Source organism: Rhinoderma darwinii, chromosome 3, assembly GCF_050947455.1.
Source record: "Rhinoderma darwinii isolate aRhiDar2 chromosome 3, aRhiDar2.hap1, whole genome shotgun sequence".
NCBI lineage: Eukaryota > Metazoa > Chordata > Amphibia > Anura > Rhinodermatidae > Rhinoderma > Rhinoderma darwinii.
The window spans coordinates 181,810,740-181,834,705 of NC_134689.1; the positions used below are offsets into that span (position 1 = coordinate 181,810,740).

The window sequence follows — 23,966 nt, forward strand, 5'->3', positions numbered from 1 at the left end:
TGAGATCTGCCACATTCAGGTCTCAATAGCAATTTTCCTATAGCAGGGCTGGTAGTGTTCGCAAAGGCTGCCAGCTGCTATAGGAGTACACCGGCTCCCGCAAACTCTCAGCGCGGGAGCCGGTAACCAGCCTTGATGTGAAAGGGGCAGAAAAAAACCCTCAGATGCCGGTGGCCGCATCTTACACCGGCATTTGAGGGGTTAAGTGCTTGCCATCAGAAATTTTTCTGATCACAAGCATTTCCGCTGGGTCCCTGATGTGCAGCACAGCAGAGACCTGGCACCCATTTTAAAAAAGCATTTCCCAACGTAAATAATGTAAATAGGCATATTCGCGACGGAAAACGGTTAAGCCCAGTTATGTCCTCCTAGGTCTAGAATTTTTGTTAAAACATTAACACTTTGGAAGAGCTCCTAAAGGCAAGGAGTCATGGGTTTATGTAAATCTATTTACTAGTGTTTGTCTTTTTTAGAGCATGACGCATCCCTCACTTTGTAGTTTCTATCCTAATAAAGGTTCTACCATGAGAGTAAAAGCAGCTTTTTACCTATTCACATGTTTACTGCAAAATGACTGATCTACTTCACCACTCGCATGATTTTCTCCAGTCCATCTGTAACCATATACGTGGTGAGTCTAAGCAGCTGGCCAGACGCTCATAGGTCATCGCTTTATTGCTCAAATAAAAAGGCTTGTCTCTATTGTAACTGAAGAAAGTTTAAGAAAGTCTGTATTTTAATGTGGTCCATAATTCAGAGTATGACTAGTGTTCAGATGAATAGCAAATTGTATCCAAAGAAGGCAAAAATATGCCATTTATGTGATGGGTCTCTGTTAAACACTGAACATCTTAATGGAAAACAGATTTTTTTTTTTTCTTTTACATTGATAACGTTTTTATAGCTAGGTAGGGACATTCTGAGCAACCCATAAGGGTATGTTCACACGCAGTGTTTTCAGACGTAATTCGGGCGTATTACGCCTGAAAAAACGCCCCTACGCCTACAAACTTCTGCCCATTGCTTTTTTTTTTTTTTAAAACATATTTTTATTGAATTTTTTTTTTCAACACATAAAAAAAAACACAGATCATACAGTAATGCATTGCCATAATAATAAACATTACAAAAAATGTATAAATGAACATGTGATAGTAAATGCTTCCTAGCAAACTAGGTTTAATCTTGGAAGGTATTCCCTAGAGGCTATCAGCCCTCCTTCATCTCCTCTATCCTTCCCATCCTTTAACCCCACATGTCGGGTATTCCTGTAAACATAGTTACATAAATTCGCATATCTGCCTAACTAACATAACTAAACAATACACAAAACAAATAAGAAATGGGAGCATACATAACAATTGGAGCCTCGTGAAGCTGTTCACCGACTCAGGCAGCTAGTCCGCAAGAATAAAGAAATCCAAGAGGATATATATGCTTTACTCCCGTGATATTTTCAGTGCCCCTAAAGTGCCCTTGAGATCTTCAATCAAGTACCATGACGTTCCCGTAAATGGGCCTATGATGTCCCTTCGTTCTGTACTGGTGAAATATTTTGTGAGGAAAAGCTTCCATTTCTCAAAGAATTTTTTGCTCTGCGTGTCTTTATTCTGTAATATACCAATGCGGTCTAGATAAAACAGTTTCCTCAACCCCTGGACCACCATATTTTGAGTCGATACTTCAGCTACCAGCCAGTTTTGGAGTATGCACCTCTTTGCCACTATCAGTGTGGCATGGGCCATGGGAGATAAATGTGTCGTTTCTGTCTCTTCTAATTCTCCATCATGTTGTATATGGAATAAGACCTCCATTGGCCCTACATTCCCATGGAACCTGCCCACCTGCTGTAATAAGGATGTTATCTCCCCCCAGAATGGCTGAATATGTGCACACGCCCAAAGGCCATGATACATGTCCGTCTTTGAGATATTACATCTAGGGCATGACGTTTTCCTATCTGGTTGTGAGGCGGAGGGGGCCAGGGTAAATGCATATATTGCTTGGTGAATGATCTTCAAATGAGTTTCCCTCCAGTTTTCGTTGTGTACGTGTGCCCTGAAATCCACCAGCCCTTTTTCAATATGCTTTTCAATGCCTGGTAAATTAAACAGTTTTTCCCATCTCCCAAAGGCCTGCCCCGGGGACATCTTCAGTAGTGATGGTCTGAGTGTACTATATAATTGGGAAATCGAGTGTCTGTGATTGTCCGTGAACCATGAATCAAACAGGTTGGGGGGGACCTCATCCGCTACATCCGCAAGTTTAGTTTTACAGTGATTAACTATTTGCAAGTACTGTAAGTGCTGATGCTGAACAAAAACGTATTTACTCTGGAGCTCTTGCAAGGTTAACCACCTCTTATCCTGCGCGTGAAACATATCCCCCAGAGTCGCTACCCCTTTCTCCCTCCATTCTGACATTAGTTTGTTAGATCTTCCTGCTGCAAACTCTGGGTGCTGCCATAAGGGCATATGTTTTGAAATGCGATAAGAAAGGTTATAATGTTTGCGCAATACCTTCCAGGCAATGATGGTATCTCGTAACAGAGATGATTTCTTGACGATCTTTGGGAGACAAGTGAACGTTGTGTGTACCAGAGCCATGAGATCCCAAGGTTTTGCTAGCTGTCTCTCCAGTCTAGTATTGGAGTGGAACTCTGTGTTGTGCTTCCAATCTAGCAGATGTCTACTCAAACAGGCCAGGTTATAACCCCGGATGTTAGGGAAATTGACCCCTCCTTCCGCCTTCCGCATCATGAGTTTCGTGAGCGCTATTCTTGGTTTCTTTCCCCCCCATATGAATTTGGTAAATGATGAGTTGAGTATATTGATATCTGAGTGCTTGACCAGAAGTGGAATAGTCTGGAGCGGGTAGAGTAATTTCGCAAATTCTGACATTTTGACCAAACAGCTCCTTCCCATCAGTGATAGAGGTAGACTGTGCCATCTCAGAAGATCTGCTTGGATATCCTGTATAAGGGGGGGATAATTTAGATCATATAGCGAGTTGGGTGCTCGACCCACTTTAATACCCAGATAAGTAATGTTTGACTTAGCCATCTCAACATCCAGGGAGGCTAGGGACCGCCTATATGCTGGGTCCTGCGTTCCCAAATCTAATAGCTGGCATTTTAACGTGTTAACTTTGTACCCTGAATAGCTCCCAAAGTCGTTCAATGCCTGGAAGATACGCGGAACATCTTTAAGGGGGTCTGCGAGAAATAACAAGATGTCATCTGCAAACAACGTTTCCTTGACCTCCATCTCCCCCACCCTTATGCCCGTATATAAATTGGATGACGCCAGATAACGTGCCAGCGGCTCCAAAGCCAGATTGAACAACAGTGGCGATAGCGGACACCCCTGTCTTGTACCTTTACATAGACGGAATGGTTTAGATAGAAAGCCCGGTGTGGAGATTCTAGCCTTAGGGTCTTTGTATATGTGGTGTAATAAGATCCTGAATGCCCCCGTTATTTACATCTTATCCAGGACAGCATCCAACCATTTCCAACGGACATTGTCAAAAGCTTTCTCCGCGTCAAGTAAAAGTAAAGCCGAATGTTCCCCTGGAAATGGGTTATGCTGTACTCTATCTAGCACTGCCAGAACCGTCCTAATGTTGGTGACCGCCGACCTACCTTTAATAAAACCTACTTGTTCTGGGGCTATGAGGAACGGCATTATATTCGCTAACCTATCAGCTATGATTTTGGAAAGGAGTTTAGCGTCCACGTTTATGAGCGACATGGGTCTGTATGATCCTGGTAGTAGGGGGTCCTTTCCAGGTTTTAACAATAATTTCACATAAGATGTGTCTGCTGATGGTGGTAACCCCTCCTCTCCCAGAGCATTGTTAAACAAGGAGACCAAAGTCTCCGTAATCTGTTCCCGCATTGCTTTAAAAAATTCGCCGGTCAGCCCATCTGGGCCAGGCGCCTTACTATTTTTAAGGTTTCTTATTGCCTCATCCACCTCCTCCCTTGTGACCCTGGCATTTAGAAGTTGCAACTGTTCCGCGGAGATGACCGGTAAAGTGACCTTGTCTAACAGTGTGTCTGTCAATGAAAGGGAAGATGTATCAGAGTATAGCTCCTCATAGAATTTAGCCAAGATGGAATTAATACTAGTTGGATCGCATGTTTCTCGCCCATTATGATCCCTTAATTTCGCTATGTGTTGCACTGAGTGCTTTCCTCGAGCCATATTGGCCAAAAGTTTACCCGCCTTACTTCCAAACTTATGTAAAGTAGCTTCAAAATCTCGAGTATGCATTGTTTCTTTTTGAGCTGCCCACTCGTCAAAAGAGTGTTTTTGCCTGAATCCAGGCCTGTCTAGCATCTAGTGTAGGGTGTGCCAAATATGCTGTATAGGTTGCCCTCAGTGTAGCACTAGAGGCATTAAATTTTTGTTATTTCCCGTTTTTTGCTGACAGTATACGCCATTATCCTCCCCCTCAGCACTGCCTTGGCCGTATCCCAGTACAGTGAGGGGTCATCTCTGTGTCCTGAATTCGTCGACGTGTATTCTAACTACCACCCTCTTAGCTGTCTCACAAAGGTGTCATCAGTTGCTAAATGAGCCGGGAATCTCCATACGAAGTCTGATCCTCTGGGATATATTTCCTGAAAATCTACTCGTACCGGGGCGTGATCTGAGATCACTAGGTCTCCTATCTCAGCGGCCCCCAGCCTCGGTTGAAGTGTTGGGGATATTAAGAGGTAGTCAATCCTGGACCAGGACTGTTGAGCGTGGGAGTAATGTGTAAATTCCCAGGCTTCCGGGTTACCCCTTCTCCAGGGATCTATTAAGTGTTCTTTCCATCAGGGGTCCCAACACTCGGTCCTGTTTTCTGGGAGCCCTTGTAGGAATGGATTCCGTGCTTTGTGAACTGTGTGTGCGTCTATCCTCCTTGTGATCAGAAACTGTATTAAAGTCACCTCCCACTATTTTGTGCTGGACATTATCTGACATAAGGGCCCTTTCCAAACCATTGAAAAATGCAATATTATCACTATTAGGTCCATACACGTTATAAATGCTTAATACCCCACATGGTGTGCTTAGAGTAATATGGAGCAGTCGCCCTTCCTTATCTGCATCAGTGTGGATTACCTCATGTACCAGGTTTCTATTTATTAAAATAAGTACCCCCGCTTTACGGCCACAAGCTGAAGAGCCGTATACTTGGCCCACCCACAACTTTTTCATGCGGTGGAAGTCGCTCTCCTCCAAATGTGTCTCCTGAAGAAGAGCGATGTCCGTATGGAGTTTTTTTAAGTGGCGGAGTACCATCATTCTCTTGTTAGGGGATCTGAGCCCCTTTACATTCCACGAGGTCAGCTGCATAAATTGGGCGTTCCGAAAAGGTTCACTATTGACTGGTCATATATATCTATTTCTAGGCAAGAGTGCTTTGCTGCCTTGGTAGCTGCCCGGCGGCGTCTGCTCCAGATTGCTCCCAACATTACAATAACAACATTTACATTCAGTGCCAGAGAATTGGCACAACCTTTAACAACAAAATGCCCATCCAGGAATGTCACCAGCATTTCCTGTGAGACAAACTTTAAATTGGCATACATAACTTCACTTTTTTCTTGTCTGTGACCCCTCCCCCCCCTCCCCTTCCCGCCATCTTTTCGTGATATACTGGAACTTCATATTTTAATTTTTAAAGTATTAAAATAAGTTGGGCTTCCTATACAACACGGGTACAAGTGCTTATGCCTATTATAGCAGGAATTTTGTCGGCATAATATCCCACCAGAACCAATTGCCACATAAATATATAAGGCACAATCAAATGCGCTCATGGAGCCTCTATGAGATACTTATCAGTCCGGGATGGTTGCAAGCCGGTTTTCTGAGCGTTGTCGATGTGGCATCTTCGACGATTCTGCCCGTTGTTGCTTGGGTGAGGAAGTGGAATTGCGGGCGATATCTGACCATGTACAGTCCCTCGGTGAAGAAACTGGTGCACGAGGACCTTCCCCTCCTGTACCTTGACTCGCCGTCTCCTCTCCCGATTGTCTAGGGCCCCGAAGTCCAGGGATCTTGTCTACATATAATGCCGCCTCCTCAGGATTGTGGAATACCTTGGTGGAGCCATCTGTCTGCATGATCCTCAAAGTGGCCGGATACTGTAGCTGAAATTTGATTTTGCGTTTTGTAAAGGGAGGTGCAAACCCCTCCAAATGCTCTCCGACGCCTTGTGACTTCTGCCGAATAATCTGCAAACAGGATGATTTTTGCCCCCTTATATGCAAAGGGGTATTACGGTTCCGGAAAGTGCGCAAAAGTTCCTCTTTGTCATTGTAATCCAAGTACCGCATGATCACCTGGCGCGGTCTGCTTTGCGGCTCTCCTTTTGGCGTTGGCGCTCGGACCAGGGGGGCCCACTCTGTGCCCTTTCCACTCTGCAAGATCTGGTCAGGCCTAGCGCTTCTGGTAACTCCGTCTCGCAGATGCCCTGGAGGAGCTGCGGTCTAATATGCTCAGGCAGTCCCACTATCCTTAAATTGTTTCTTCTGGACCGATTCTCAAGATCTTCTAAGCGGTCTCTGAGTTTTGTGTTATCTCGCATTAGGTCTCTAATGGAGGTATGTGCCCCTGCTGATTCATCCTCCATGAGACCAACCCGCTGCTCCAATTCATCTAGTCGATTGCCATGAGATGTCACCTCATTTTGGAGTTTTTGGAGCGTTGTTGTGACTGTGGCTATTAGGGATTCTCTGATGTCTGGGGCCAGTTGGGTAGCTACCTCAATTGCCAGCTTCCGATAATCAATCTGTGAGTCAATCATTACCGACGGCGATAGCATTTCCCTCTGAATTTCTGGGCTCTGAGACTGGCTCTGTGAAAGTGGTGGCTGCAGCGGCGCCGCCATCTTGGATGGCACCTCACCTCGTGTGCTGTGCTCGGCCGGACAGGAGATCTCTCTGCTGCCGCTCCGGAGGAGATATCTATCCATAAACCGCCCGGTTCTTGTCCCCCAACTCTCCTCCTAATGCCGGGATGTTTATATCCTGCGGGTGTGTGGCGTAGATGGGTTAGGGGATCAGGGCTTCAGGAGCTCATGCAGCTCCGTCCTCACATCCCAGCGCCGGAACCAGAAGTCTGCCCATTGCTTTTAATGGGAATTACGATGTTCTGTTCCCACGAGCCTTTATTTTACGCGTTGCTGTCAAAATACGGCGCGTAAAATGACGGCTCGTCAAGAGGTGCACGACACTTCTTGGGACGTTTTTGGAGGCGTTTTTCATTGACTCCGTTGAAAAACGGCTCCAAAAACGGCCGTAAAAAACGCAGTGAAAAATGTCTGTAAATCAGGAGCTGTTTTCGCCTGAAAACAGCTCAGTATATTCAGACGTTTCTGGTCACTGCGTGTGAACATACCCTAATACTCCACCTAGTCTTTAGGTGTTTTATAATAAATGTTCCAATGAGACAAATATCTTCCGCCTCCATTAAGATCCGCTATATATTACCAGGAAGCGTTTCTTAAAAAGTTACATCTATAAATTGTAAAACTCCAATAATGGGAAAAGGTGAGTGCTGGACTTACAAGTTCACAGCTGTTTAAATTTACTAGATGCTGTAGATTTATTGCCCAGGTTGTTGCAGTCGTGATGATATCAAATATGTGTATATTAGTTTATGTCCTGGGACTTCTGTTTAATAAACTGTATTTATTGTGGGCCCTGATCGCGTCCCCGAGTTTGCCTGTGACGCAATCCAAGGGTGGCCCCCCCTTTGTATGTCGCAAAAAGCATTGATTGGAGTATACAAAGCGTTAACCGGTAGAGATCAGAGGCTACTCTGAATTGTGCCGCTAGAGCAGTACTGCGGCTGTTTGTCACAGCCATTGCCCCGCTCCTGACCATACGGGCACAGTAGCAGTAAAGTATATGAAGAGTTTGCTCGTCCTGATGAGTCTACTGCCTGCCCTACATGAGTATACCCGTCATATGTTCATTTTAAGTACAGAACAGATAGAAGGGAGTTTGACTGTATGATACGACTACACAGGATTTGTTTTTAGTCTGTTAACTTCTCATAGATCTGCAGAGGAGCCGTAGACACAAAACCATGGGACGTTTTTATTCTAGACTATTTTCAAATCGTTTGAATTTTTTTTTTTTTTTTTTTGCATGCATTGGAGCTGAAAAAAAAGAAATGGTTTCAAGAGTTTACCCAGATTTTGTAAAAATGAATTGGGTGGAAAACTTGTAATGTTTTGTGTATGCATTTGCGCAGTCCTAATATGTTAAAGTAAGAAGTCTTTCTATTATATCATGTGCATTTTATATGACTGATCACGTTTTGTGATATCTAGAAAGATCTGTAGAAACTGCAAATGTGGGCAAGAAGAACATGATGTTCCTTCAAACAGCGAAGATGATCACAAAGTTGGCAAGCTATTTGAAGATACAAAATACACCGCTCTGATTGCAAAGCTGAAAACAGATGGCATTCCCACTTACAAAAGGAATGTAATGATCCTGACTAGTCCTGTCGCAGCAAAGAAAGACGTGTCCATCAACACTGTGACCTATGAATGGGCACCACCAGTGCAGAACCAAACTCTAGTAAGTACCCACACTTACACGTTTCATACATTGGAATGGAGGAGATGCTCAAAGCCTTGGGGTAAAGTATACCCTGCTGCTAAGAGGTCTTTACAGCAACTATTTCAATATGAACATTTTGTTGCTCAGATCCATTGCAGAGCAAGTAAAGCTGTCCAGAATTGTGTAGTGTTTGTGTATACAGTGCTGCATTGGAATGGTAGATTATATATTACAACAAAGGTATAATACTTTCTGTGGAAGATTTCCTAAGCACAGAGGGTGGGAGCACACATTGCCATTCATTCATATGTAAGTTTCTCATTATTTGAAATAATAAGTGTTCTTTCAGTTATTGGAATTGGTAAATATCATGTGATGTGTATATACAAATTTTTTTTGTTTTTTTTTTTGTTTTTTTTTTACATTTTCATTATTATAAACATGAGTTGATTTTTAACTTTTTATTTTTATTTTTTAATGGAAATTCCATGCTGACTGTACGAATTCCTGTTCTTCTAGGCCAGGCGTTACATGGAACTCATTCCAAAAGAGAAACAGCCTGTAGCTGGTTCGGAGGGAGCTCAATACAGGAAGAAACAGTTGGCAAAGCAGCTGCCAGCCCATGACCAGGATCCTTCCAAGTGTCATGAGCTCTCTTCCAACGAAGTGAAGCAGATGGAACAGTTTGTGAAGAAATACAAAAATGAAGTCCTGGGTGTAGGAGATGTCAAGCTGCCCAAAGAAGTGTGTGCACAGGCGGGTGAAACGGTTAAACCGGACAATGGAAATCGAAGCACCCTTACCACTGTAAAGAATGTAGAAGACAAGGAAGCTGCACCATCGGGATCTGTTTATGTGAGTTGCATACAAAGTATTACAACTGATGTCCGCTAGACTGTTCGCATCTTTTTCTCACGCTATGTATAAAGAGAATAATGGAGATGTTGCTTGTTTCATGTGATGAAGTCTTCCCACAACTGGCCCCTTGAAGTCTGATCTCAAACTTGCAGCAGATTGTCGTATCTCCCAATCTGTTATACAATTGACATGATGATGATCGCATCATTCATCTACTTTAGTTCCCGTTTTTTGATTTTATCGACCTTATCCTATACAGGAAGAAAGAGAAGAAGCAGCATACAATGTTTTACCATTTGTTCATATCTCTTTCCTCACTGATAACTTTGGCTTCTATATAGTCTGACTAAGCAGTCAGTACGTGTGTGACTTTGTAGAAAGAGACCTCGCTTCTCCCTTACAATATTGCTATGCAGTTCAGGGAAAAGTTAATGTATTCCTAGCCTATACTATTGCTAGCTTTTTTTTTTTTTTTTTAAACGCACAGCTTTAAGGGAGGTCTTTTTGGTCAGCTTTACACCAATCTCTGATTCTATCTCTCTAACTTTACCTCCAATTTGTGGGTTCAGTGTAGTAGAGAAATTGTATTATCTGCAGTTCCCACTAGCAGGATTGCACATACTTCAGACAGAAGAGGTCCACCACCTGTGAAGGCTAAATCAAACTCCCTATAGTAGCAACCAGCCCCCCCCATCATTGGACTATAGACTGTAACTTGCCTACTGGCTGCAGACTGTTGTCAAACAGACTACCAGGAATGGGATTTCCCTCTTCTTGTTTTGGTATTCGAGACTCTGCTAGTGGGAATATATTAGGGTATACATTTCCTGTTGCTTATATAGCACAAACATATTGACTGCATTGCACTTTTAGGCCCCGTTCACACAGCGGATTTTGAGTAGCGGGTCTCGCCGCAAAATCCGCTGCAGAGCTATTCCTGCCGTCAGCAGGAAGATTCCTCCCTCCCGTTGACTTCAATGGTATGTTCGGGCGGAACCCGCCCGACGATCGAGCAGGACGCTTTTTAAAAAAATAAAAAAATAAAAATATACGGTATATATATATATATATATATATATATATGATATATGTTTTTATTTTATTTTTTTGCCGCACATTTCCTCTGTGTGAACATACCCTAGCAGTTGCTCTGGATGGGTAAAATCTGCACTACTATAAGCTGCGTGCCGTGGATATCTTATATGGATAGAAACGTAGGACAGTGGTAGTGCGTGTCCTTTGATGTGGACGTTTTCTTTCTCCATGTGAGTCCCTGTGCCAGAAAGTCTGCTATTCTGAAGCTTTTGCTTTCAGCACTGACTCCAAATTCTTTTCACCTAATTTATGGTGTGTAGTGAGGAATTCTTTGCTATCTCAAGTAAGGTCTGTAAAAACGTAAGAAAAAGCAATGATTTATTCAAATCTGAATTAGTAAAGATGCGTTGGCTCCTCTTTCCGCGTGTTTACAGGTTGTTATCCATCCAGCGCAGCCCACGATGCTTTTATTTATTCACTCTGACTGCTCCAGATTTCAGCTGTGGTTGGAAGTGAATCGTATGTCATAAAACTTTCTCATTACTCACAGAACTCCATAAGAAGGATATCTCCAGTTATGGGAATATCTCGTATTGTGAGCAACTGCCGTGGCTGAGGCAATTTTTCCATCAGAGGCGTTCCTTTCCTGGGACAATGGGATGTTTGTGACTGTAGGGAAGGGTTAAAAGATTGAGAGGGCGAAGACTGCACTGTGACCCGGCTCACAATTGGATTGGTAATTAGCATTTTATCGTTGCGTAGAGAGGGAGTGCTGAGACATGAACAATCGCTTCGGCATGCCTGCCTAATTCCTGCTCTCAGCCCAATTTTTCACTGTCCCAGCAGGATTAGAAAGCCTCTATGCATTGCTGATTTATGGTCCATGTCACTGTCAACATGGCATTTTGGAACTGGGATGCATGTAGGTTCCACAACAACATATGTTACTGTTGGCACAGATTCAGCCTTACCTGTCATTTGTGGCGCTGGCATCCTCGGCTTCCTCCCCATTGTTTTGCTTCATTAAACATCATCTACCTGTGGTTTATTGTAAGATATAATATAATCTTTTTACACTTGTTTCCACAGTACTGCTTCCGGTGCAAGGAGAATATGAAGGAGGGTGACCCTGCAGTGTATGCAGAACGGGCCGGCTACGACAAGCTGTGGCATCCTTCTTGCTTTGTCTGTTTCACCTGCAATGAACTTCTGGTCGACATGATCTACTTCTGGAAAAAGGGAAAACTGTACTGTGGCAGACATTACTGTGACAGTGAGAAGCCTCGGTGTGCAGGTTGTGATGAGGTAATTTCATGTTCACTGCTTCAGCAGCTTTAAAATTGTACCAACACCTTTAGAGGCATCGTATGGAAAATTATTTATATATATATATTATAATAATTTTTTATTGTTTTTTAATTACTTAAGCAGAAATTCCTTATTGCATCATCCTTGAAATTGCTCCTGTTCGCTACTTCTTCTGTCAGCACATGGCTGTCTATATCCCTTTAGTGTTAAGCGCAGTGTAGACTATGTAAAACAGAGAGCAGCTTGCTAAGGGGGAACAGTAAATTCACTCAGAGTGGCTATACTTTTTGATCCCTGTTGTAATCTACTTGATCCATTGTATTAGAAACTTATGCGGCAAGTTGTTCTATATTTGTGGCCTACGAAATAGAATAATCCAACCTGCACAAGATTGTAGGAATAAAAATACATTGCACTTCCTGCTGCACGAAGCTATAATGACATCATTATGACACTTCTGGGATGACTTAAAGGGAACCTGACACTTTAAAATGCAGTCTGATCCTCAGACAGATTATTAGAACAGGCGGAGCTGAGCAGATTGAATACTGAAACTTTTCCAACAAAATCAGAGTCCAGTGGACCGTCTCAGATCTGTCAATCACTTAGCAGGTCTGCCCTCTAGACTCCTAAGCCCAGAATAAACACAGATTTCAATAAATTACAGATTGTCCTGAAGCTTTTCCCACAAAACTATATATCCATCTGCTCCGCTCCTCATTCTCTATAACATTCTGCCTGCTGATGAGATTGTATATTCAAAGTGACAGGTTCCCTTTTAAGTGTATTTAAGGGCCATTGAACCTTCATTGGTCACTGCTGAAAGTTTATTTTTATTTTTTATGGTTGCAATTATGGCGCTATTTTGTAAATGTAACATTATTCAGTGGTAAAGCACTGTGACAAGAATCCTATTCACAACGCCTAGATGTGTAGTGAACTGTGACAGTCCTTATTGGACAGTCGGTGTATACCCTGATCGCTGATTTTATGCACCAATGGATGCCCAGCTTGCAAGAAGCACCAGCTAAATGAATAGGACTGGATTTTCTATAAGCTCAAAGCAATATTTTCAATTCTATTCGCTTTTAATATATGTCATCTACAGAATGGAATTAATTTTATGTTGCATCATGTTATGTATGTTGTTTTTTTGTTTTTTTTTTATCTTTCATGTGTACGTTTTTGTAGTGATTTATAAAACGTTTCTGTTTCAAGTGTGTGTGTGTGTGTGTGTGTGTGTATAAGGGCCTGTTCACATCACATTTGGTCTTTCTGTTCCATCCGAGGAACAGATTAACGGAAAGACAAACGGAAGGTATCGCTTCCGTTTGCAATACCATTTATTTCAATGGCATTTTTTTTTTTCTTTCAGTTGACTTCAGTTTGCGTCCGTTCTGCTAGGTTTAGGTTTTTTCACAGAAACAATAGCGTAGTGCGCTGCGCTATTTCTGTAAAAAAGCGGAAACATAGCGGAATGGACGCAAACTGAAACGGACACAAACTGAGATCAACTGGAAAAAATAAATACAATTGAAATCGATGGTATTGCAAATGGAAACGATACTTTGCGTTTGTCTTTCTGTTCATCTGTTTCTCTGACTAAACAGAGAGACCAACCTGAAGGCAAACATGGTGTGAACAGGCCCTAAGTTGTGACAAGGAGCAGTGGCCACCAGCATAAAATACCTTGGGGCCTCGCTTTCCCACAAGGATGATTAGTTTACTGACACGACACTTGCACAAAATGTTCATAGTGGATAAATTGCCCTATGGCTGAGTACACACGGGGCGATTACGCTGCATAAAAGCACGCAACGGATCCGCCCTGTACGCTGCAGGGAATGCCAGGCAAATAACCGCACCAAGCTGTGCAGTTTTTTGCCTTGAATATCCCCTCCAGAAAACCTGCAGCATTTAACGTTTCATCCCAGGGGACCGCTGCAGCGGCGCTCACATGGGATGACACGTCATCCCATGAAACCGGCCCTCTGATGTCATCCAGGCCGACCTCCTGGGATGACGTTTCATCCCATGTGACTGCCGCTACAGCCTGTGATTGGCTGTAGTAGTCACATAGGATGAATCGACATCCCAGAAGGCTGGCCTGGAGGAAGAGACACAGACTTCTGGGTAAGTATGAGAATTTTTTTGTTTGTTTTTTTTCTAGCTATACTTTTTTTGCGGCAGAATCTCTTTGAATCCGCAACAAAAAAAATCAACAACTGCTATTTGTTGCAGGATTTACCTCCCCATTGAATTAATTGGAGAAAATCCGCAACAAATAAGCATCGTTTATGCAAATACAATTGACACGCTGCAGATTAAAATTCTGCACCACATTGTCTATTACTGAGCGTTTTTTCCGCTCCGTATTTGCGCAGCATGTGGATGAGATTTGTTCTATCTCATTCACTTTGCTGCTGCTGCATTACGCTGCAGATTTTCCGCAACAAATTCCGTTGCGGAAAATCCACAGTATTTAAGCAACATGTGAAAGGACTCTATTTGTGAGTCCTTCACGTTTTACTGCTCCTGCTCACACAGCCAAAAGATGAGCATATGAACAGAACACCTTTTGGAAAGAAGGCGTTTTCTTTTAGCTATGTAGGCAAAAGGTAAAAAAAAAATATTTTTAAAGTGTGCCTAACACTACTGCGTCATAAATGTGTTTGAGTGTTAGAGTGATGTAAGCTTATCAAGTAAATTGGCCTCAGGCCACCTAGTGATCACAACAAACAACTAATGCTCTGTTAACCTCTGCGTTGGGGTCCCGTTCTCACGTTCCGTCGTAGCTTTCCATCAGAACAGGACACTGAACTGACACAAATGGAAAACAGAGTTTTCCGTTTCCATCACCATTGATTTCAATGGTGACGGATCTGTTGCCCATGGTTTCCGTTTGTCTCGACTATGCTATAGCTTCCAGTAAAACAACGGGTCCGGTGCACAACAGAGACAAACTGAAACCATGGGCAACAGATCCGTCACCATTGAAATCAATGGTGATGGAAACCGAAACCTCTGATTTGTTTGTGTCTGTTCAGTGTTCCATTCTGACGGAAAGCTCCGACGCAACGCCAGAACGGGACCCCAACGCAGATGTGAACAGAGCCTTAGTTTTGTGTGTGGGAATAGAGGAATGTTGCCCTGTATTAAAGACACAGGGCACTGTAGCCTTACAGTATATACTATATTATGCTTCTGGTTGTAGTGATCGGTACACTTACAATGTGCTGTAAATTACATAAGGAAGACTAGAACAATAATAATTCTACTGAGAAGTTGGTTTTGCAGTATTTTATATCAGCTTAAACTAGTTGTATAGAACTGTATTATAGCTGCCATAAACTACAGTGTTGGAACTGGATTCCTGCAGTTTTACCTATTGATAATAATGCAATTACTAGTTGAATTTACAACATTTCTTTAGTAGCTTCATTGTTTGAATTTAAAGCATTGAGTGTTTCTAAATCACCAATATCTTTTTATTTGTTGTACTTTTCCTAAATGTGCACTAGGTGGCACAACTCATTGATTAAAAAGTAAGGATCCAGCGACATCTGGTGGTCAGAATTCAAATGAGTATGATTTCTCTTCTCTTAGTTGATTTTCAGCAATGAATATACTCAAGCAGAAGGTCAAAACTGGCATTTGAAACACTTCTGTTGCTTCGACTGTGACTGTGTCCTGGCTGGTGAAGTTTATGTGATGGTGAATGACAAGCCAGTGTGCAAGCCTTGCTATGTGAAAAATCATGCTGTGGTAAGACTGTAATTCTTTTCTTAACTGATTCTTAGGAAATCCAATAGTCTACTGTATTTTGTCCTGACTTCAGTTACCCACACGTGGCCTCAAAAAACCAAACTTTTAATTCATTGTCCTAGAAAAAGTGCTTTAGTGATCCTTTCATAATGTCTTGCATATCTGTATCCATATCATAAGTTCTTTAAAAACAATGTTGAAACATTCGTTTGAGCGTTCGCATGGAAATCTTGCCATTTTTCGCTGACATCTTGTTTTACTGCTGCATACAAAGCTGAGCGGTCTAGTACTAATGATCATATTCCTCTGACCTGCTGGCTAGCTCATTGTCACACGCGCTGTACACACAGGTACACATATGACTGACTGACCAGCATCACACCACCACTTGGCGGTCTACACTGGAATAAAAATACATGCGTATATACAGCACCAATCATCTGTTCTTTAACTCTTTCAACTACCTGTTTCTGGACATTTTGCACCTCTGGTAGCCAGGACAATATTCACACTTTTGCCAAATAAAAAATTCATACTAAACCCGCATACCCATATATTTTCTGAAAGTATAACATCCAAGGGACCACCACCCCATCTCCTCAATGACGTCCATATACATTAATATGGCAAATAGGCAGGCCATCCCCGTTTACCCTTTCACTGCCAGGGGTTTTTGGACATTTTGCACCTCTGGTAGCCAGGACCATCTTCTAAAGTCTCACTGCCAGTCCTTAAATGTACTTGTGCTGGTATTGGCTCAAACCAAAGACCTGTGGAGGAAAATACTCTGGCTGCCCACATCAATGCAGACATGGGTTGGGTCTGGGCAGGCAATGCACCATACTATTAGGCTGCATATAGATTGGCATTATTATAGATCGTGTTTATTTCTCTTCCCTTAGACATGCCAAGGTTGTCACAATGCCATTGATCCTGAAGTTCAGCGTGTGAGCTACAGTGGATTCCATTGGCATGCCTCCTCGGAATGCTTCTTATGCTCATGTTGCAGCAAGTGTCTGATTGGCCAGAAGTTCATGCCAATAGAGGGGATGGTCTTCTGCTCTGTTGAGTGCAAGAAGAAAATGACTTCCTAGACAAGACCATGCAATATTTTACATTTCAAAATCAGGTGGAACTTTTTGAAGATGAATGTTGTGGAATAAATCGACATGAGGTCTCAATTGTATTAGAAATGAAAATACTGTTAAGGGAAAAATATTGTCATGTTTATCAAAACTGCTTATCAAAATGCTGCTTTGCTTGATGTAAAATCAATACAACTTTCACTGCCTAAATACCATTTCCTTTATTCTATCCACAGCATCTGATCAAACCACTTTACATTTCATTGCCGCACTTTACTGTGAATGTATTGATGCCATGAGAGAACTGCATTCCAGGGATAGTTTGTAACATTAAAATGATTTGCTTTTGAAGTTAATTATTTTTTTCAGCTAAGATTGTATGAGACTATATAGCCAGCAACATTTCTATGTAATGTAGCTAAAGATCTGTATTGATTTATTGACCAGGGAGATGCAAGACTTAAATATTTCCCCCTAAAAGTAAAAAAAAAATCAATACTAAATATCCGTTCTTGAGATATACTCTTCTTTTAAGTTGTCCAAAACTCGGGATGACCGTTAATATGGCCGTTATTGATGATTCAACCTTCCTGGAGAGACTTGTATATTAGACTTCTTATTCAGAGAGTGACACGCCGTATTGGAAAGTTAATTGCAACCACATTGATTGTCAACCTGGTTGCTAGAAAATGAATATGTATGAAACATTTAAAAATAATTTTGACAACTTTAAAAGGGTTCTTATGGATCCAGTATATACAGCATGTTTTGTACAATGAAAAGTTATAACATTTTCCAACATGGTTTCTGTATCAATTCCGAACCGTATTCTCAAGATCTCTCCTTGCTTTTAATCAATAGAAACCTTCATTGTTTACTTGCATAAGATCCAAATCTGTCCTGCTCATGTGATGGACACACAGGAGGTCCGCTCGTTACAAGACAGACCTGTGATAACTGTACTGTAACTGTAATCCGTCCTGCACCTGTGTCCATCACATGACCACCAAAGATTTTTATGCATTGGTAGTAAACAATAAAGGTTTATATTGAATGACTGCAAGCAGATCATGAGGCATTCATACAGTAAGTATATTACAAAACTACAACATTTAATTTCCCAGTGAATAACCTGTATTTCTTGAAACTGTAATACTCCTTTAAAGAGGCTCTGTCACCAGTTTAATACTACCCTATCTCCTACCGAATCTAATAGGCACTGTGATGTAGATAACTATTGTTTTTTTAAAAACTTTTATTAGTGACCGAGTTCTGTTCTTTTTTTACATTTATGCAAATTCTTTCTAAATGCCCAACTGGGTGTTTTTTGTTTTTTAATTTCACCAAGTGGGCATTGTAAAGAAAAGTGTATGACGCTGACCAATCAGCGTCATACACTTCTCTTCATTCATGCCCAGCTTTATTCACAGCACAGCGAGATCACGCTGTGACGTCATTTACTCCCGCAGTTCCTTCACCGGAGCGGCGGGAGAATGACTAGACATCGCCTCCAGCCTCTGCCAGGACGATTATCCTCCTCAGCAGCAGTCCTGGCACAGCTGGAAGCGATGTCTGGTCATTCTCCCGTCACTCTGGTGAAGGAACTGCGGGAGTAAATGATCAGAACTTTGTCAATAAAACGTTTAAAAAAAACAAAAAAAAAAAAAAAACTCTAGTTCTCTACATCAAAGCACCTATTAGGTTAGGAGATAGAGAAGTATTAAACTGGTGGCAGAGCCTCTTTAATGACTTGTGTACTGTATGTAAACCACCATAAGCATTCCAAATCAGTGCTCATATGATAGGATCCATCCTAGTCCTATTTATGTGTAGGCATAAAGAGTATCTGTCATCACCAATAGAATACTTGTTTTATTTCACATTTCATTCGCCTCTTAATAAAAAAAAACATATATTTTTGTAAATAAATGTTATTAGAAATGTCTGGTTTTTTTTTAATCCTCTGCATTGACCTGGTTTTAATATGCAAATGAACCGATTCTCCGAAAGTCGGGTCCGAACTTACATGTTTTGGTGATTTCCGCCATCCCCTATGTCCTCCCACAACCCCCCCCCCCCCCCCACACACACACAACAGCCTACTGTTCCTACGCACAGAACAGCAGATTTCTCTGGTTATCGCGAGACCTCCCATTCTATCTAAAAGTGCACTGACTACTTTAAAAGTACAGCAGTTTCCGAACTTGTAGGCTTCCGTTGGGGTATTGTGGGAGGGGGGGGGGGAGTCGGGAATCGCTAAACACGGAAGTTCGAACATGACTCTTGCAGGGGGCCGGATCGTTTGCATATCTAAACCAGGTCAGGTGAGGAGACTTTTTAAAAACACATATCTAATGTGTATTTACTAAAAAACAAATATATATATTTTTAAGGGGCTAATGTTTTTTGTTTTTTTTTAAGTTACACAAGTATCCTATTGTTGTTGATCGGTACTCCTTTAACAGGGTAAACCAGGTCTTCGTGGCTGAGGTTATAATACACCCCCACAAAAAAACCAAGCCCATTTTCTAACTCCCTAAACCAAAACTATGCTTTGTTCTCATATAGACGTCCGAGAGGGGTACAGATTGGAGAGCTATTCTGGAGACTTGGCCCGGCATGTAATGCCTGATCTAAGGGGTCAGAAAGACTATAACCTGCGCCGGCTTCTATTTAAAAAGGGGTTGTGTTTGTGAAAAAAAACTAATTTAAGAGGATATTGAATATTTCTTACATTCAGGCCAATGATTTTTTCATATAAATGAAAAGACAAAAAAAAATAGTTTCAACATCTACTATAACACACCAAGAAGAAAATCATAGGGTACGTAGAAATGGGACTTGCTAAGCAAGGAGTTAATGTTCTATAAATCCTCCAGGTTTCTTTTGTAGTTTGAAGGAAGCAGCATGTTTCCTGCTGGTGTCTAAACCCAATGTATGGCTATGTAAGTCATACAGTAATAGAAGCCTCAAAATCTTTATTTGCATGCTGTTTACTAGTTGTAACTATGCAAACTTAACTGTAGCCTTAAAAACTGTTATGCTGACGTTCATGCACTTCTTTCAGCAAATAATAAAAACATACTTTTGATAACCCAGATTTGTGTATCTTCGTTACAAGTCATAATACATTTATCCAACTTGATATTTTCAAAGATCCTGCAGAGGGAGATCACTTCAAAGATTTCTTTGTATTCTTTTGAATGGTTTGCATTATATGCAAAGATATTCTAGTAATGAAGCGCATGTAAAGACACATCACCCATTGTGCTTCTTCAAATAAAAATCCACCCTTCTACCATTGCTGTATAAATGAAAACGAACACCCTTTAAAATAAATTGCTGTCAAAGTGTGCTAGTAAGGTTCGAACAGCATACTTTTTAACCCCTTACCGCCACAGCCGTTTTTCCGCCCCAAGCGAGAGGGTCTTCCCCTTAGCATAGGAAACCTGCATGCACATCAAGGTAGAACCTCCTTTACTGCCTCAGTGGTTTCCTGTACTTTAACCGGGACCACACCTGGATCCTTACAGGTCTTTAAAGAGAAATTAAGGGACTATTTTCGCCCTTGGTTTGTGGATTAAACCGTAGCATTGCTGCCCCAGCCTGGCTGATTATTTTTTTTTCCTCCGCCTACTATTTCCTGCGGTGTCTGATGTAGGCACACGCACCACCTAGGTCATTGCCGACACACAGTTGGTGTGTCTTCAACCATATGGCGTTTATACCTCCCAGTTAGGATGTACAGTATTGGACCAAGAATGGCCGTGGCCATCTTCCGGTCCAGGCCGGATTTGATGGCATGCCACCAGAAGTGATATTGGTGCGCCTGAGAGAGCCGCAACCAGAAGTCTCAAAGGTTTGCAGCTTCCGAAAAGTGAACGCAGCTTGTGGGGAGGGCCAGTGGCAGCTACCGTGAGTCCACCAGTATATCATTCCAGGTGGTGCCATGGCTTCTTGGTCATTAATACTTACCTATGCAGCGCTTCCAGGGACTAATGAAGTCCAGCTGAAGCAGCTATGCAAAAGCCTGACATTGTTCCGGTAACCAAGCTTCAGGGAAAAGTGTGAGTAGATCTTGTTTATCTTCCGTTGCTTGATTGGCCTATGTTTGCTGTTGCAGAATGACAGACCTAGGAAGGTGTCTTCTAAATACAGAATGTGCGCTTTCTAAAGCAAAGCTATCTGCATCCTAAAAGCAAAGTGGTTATATAAGGTGTTTGTGTGTAGCTAAGACTGTGGAAGAAGAATCCCCTTCCATCTTTAAGACAGTCAAGTCTTTAAAGGGAATGTGTCGCTAGAAAAATATATATTTATTTTTTAGTTAAACTGTTAGTATATAAATGATTCCACATTGTTCTAGTTTTTTTTCAATTTTTTTCACAAGTCAGGAAATGTTATAAATTAGAATCTAATTTATAATATTTCCATGTGCTGGTCACTAGAGGGAGCAATTCCCAAAATTGCAGCATTGGCATGTGGTAAAGCAACCTCATTGCTTTATTTTGCAAAATTGGAGAAGACACACTCGCTCTAGCGTCTTCAAACAATCCCCCCTCCTTTATCCTGGCTAGTGCCACAAAGGAGGGGGTTGAATGTTCAAACCTCCTACACTGTGTGCTGCCATTTTTTGAGCGAATGCACAGTGTAGGAGGCTTAGATACAGTCGTAATCACACAGTATAACACGAACATGCACAAACATACAGTAACTCACCTGCTCCTGCCACCTCTGCTACTAGTCCTTGTTTCTGAACATATGGACGGAAGCCGCGACCGGAAGTAGTCATCTTACTCTCCGGCCGCGGCTTCCGGTCCACATGAAAATGGCGCCGGATGTCGCTCGGCCGGAGATCTTCCTTTTGGACTGTGTGGGAGCGGCGCATGCGCCGTTCCCACACAGGCGGCGTACGCTATAGTGAATGGAACGGCTCCCGTTCGCATTCACTATGGGGATGTATGTGCCGTATTCCATCTCTATATGTGTCGTTAATCGACACATACAGAGATGAAAAAAAATGGCAGCCCCCATAGAGAAGTGAGAAAAAAGTACAACACAAACACAAATAAATAAAATTTATTTTAATAACATACTAAAAGCAAAAACATATATAAAAAAATTTTTTCGTGACACCTTCCCATTAATGAGGAAATAAGGTTAAAAGTGCTTTAGTGATCTAGTTCTAGACCTAGAGATGATATGAGTACTTTGGCAGAAAAAAATTAGCTGTCTGATATTTCCAACTCAGAAGTTTTTTGTTTTTTTTCATATGTTTCATTTGGTTTTGTCAAAGTGGAGAAATAGATTAGGATTCTTCCACACCATTTTCCTCTGCGAATGAAGAAAGTGGTAAACCTTTTTTTTCCAGCAGAATATACGGAACAATTACTGAAGACTATTAGAGCCACAATCAAAATTGAAGGAGTAAAAGAGTTCCATACTGTACAGGGCATAATGTTTGACTGTCTCGAAGGCAGAACTAAAATAATGTTTTCTGTCCATAAAAATGTGTCGGCATTAATTAACAAGACAAAGAAAACGTACAAGATTGTTTATTTAAAAAAAAATTAAATACAAATACCTCTTTGAAGATGAGGACTGCCTAATCTGGGCTATAGCCCCAAATATAGCGGTTTCTATGTCTAAGGTTTCAGAGAGGACTTCCTTGCCGTTTGATGATATGGGTGTTTGAAAGACACGGGACAAAAATGCAGTGGGAATTTAGGGAAGCTTCATTCAAACCTAATTTTGCAGCCACCTGTATAGAAAGAACAATTTTAGGCCGGATTCACACGAGCGTGTGCGTTTTGCGTGCGCAAAAGGTACATAACTGCTCCGTGTGTCCGCAGCGTATGATGCGTAGCTGCAGGATTTCCGTGCAGCTGCTATCATTATGACACTCTGTTTGTAAACAGAAAAGCACGTGGTGCTTTTCTGTTTTCATTCATAGTTTTTACTGCTGTTTCGCGAATCACACGCGTCACACAGAAGTGCTTCCGTGTGCTGTGCGTGATTTTGACGCACCCATTGACTTCAATGGGTGCGTGATGCGTGAGAAACGCACAAATATACACTGCGTTCCAAATTATTATGCAAATGTTATTTTTCGCTGATTTTCCTAAATAGTCGATGCAAATGACAGTCAGTATAATCTTCAAGCCATCAACCGTTGGAGTATAATGCTAATTTTATTGAACAAATCTAATGATGACAGATTTTTTTTTTAGAAGTAAAAAACTCAAAATGCACTGTTTCAAATTATTATGCACAACAGAGATCAAAACATTTTAAAGGTTGTAAAGAGAACTAAAATGGTAATTTGTTGAATTTGCAGCAGCAGGAGGTCATATTTACATAAATCAAAAGCTCTTTCAATCAAAAAAAACTTAACAGGCCAAGTTACATGTTACCATAGGACCCCTTCTTTGATATCACCTTCACAATTCTTCCATACATTGAATTTGTGAGTATTTGGACCGTTTCTGCTTGAATATTTTTGCAGGATGTCCGAATAGCCTCCCAGAGCTTCTGTTTTGATGTGAACTGCCTCCCACCCTCATAGATATTTTGCTTGAGGATGCTCCAAAGGTTCTCAATAGGGTTGAGGTCAGGGGAACATGGGGGCTACACCATGAGTTTCTCTCCTTTTATGCCCATAGCAGCCAATGACACAGAGGTATTCTTTGCAGCATGAGATGGTGCATTGGCAAGAAGATAATTTTGCTACGGAAGGCGCGGTTCTTCTTTTTGTTCCACGGAAGAAAGTGGTCAGTCATAAACTTTACGTACTTTGAAGAGGTCATTTTCACACCATCGGGGACCCTAAAGGGGTCTACCAGCACTCTCCCCATGATTCCAGCCCAAAACATGACTCCGCCAACTCCTTGCTGACGTCGCAGCCTTGTTGGGACATGGTGGCCATTCACCAACCATCCACTACTCCATCCATCTGGACCATCCAGGGTTGCACGGCACTTAGTAAACAACATGGTTTGAAAATTAGTCTTCATGTATTTCTGAGCCCACTGCAACCGTTTCTGCTTGTGAGCATTGTTTAGGGGTGGCCGAATAATAGCTTTATGCACACTTGCAAACCTCTGGAGGATCCTACACCTTGAGGTTCGCAGGACTCCAGAGGCACCAGCGGCTTCAAATACCTGTTTGCTGCAATGGCATTTTAGCAGCTGCTCTCCTAATCCTATTAATTTGTCTGGCAGAAACCTTCCTCATTATGCCTTTATCTGAACTAATCCGTCTGTGCTCTGAATCAGACACAAATCTTTTCACAGTACGATGATCCCGCCTAAGTTTTCTTGAAATATCCAATGTTTTCATAGCTT

At 41.8% G+C, this 23,966-nt stretch overlaps 1 protein-coding gene across 1 annotated transcript in view; it reads left to right on the plus strand.

Moving 5' to 3' along the window:
- TES (testin LIM domain protein) overlaps nucleotides 1-19,724 on the plus strand; it is a 56,296-nt gene extending 36,572 nt beyond the window's left edge. The window contains exons 3-7 of the mRNA XM_075857117.1: nucleotides 8,341-8,593; nucleotides 9,095-9,430; nucleotides 11,558-11,773; nucleotides 15,383-15,541; nucleotides 16,444-19,724. Coding sequence (XP_075713232.1) covers nucleotides 8,341-8,593; nucleotides 9,095-9,430; nucleotides 11,558-11,773; nucleotides 15,383-15,541; nucleotides 16,444-16,635 — 1,156 coding nt within the window. The 3' untranslated portion in view covers nucleotides 16,636-19,724. The remainder of the gene's footprint in view (nucleotides 1-8,340; nucleotides 8,594-9,094; nucleotides 9,431-11,557; nucleotides 11,774-15,382; nucleotides 15,542-16,443) is intronic.
- The last annotated feature ends 4,242 nt before the right edge of the window (nucleotides 19,725-23,966 follow it).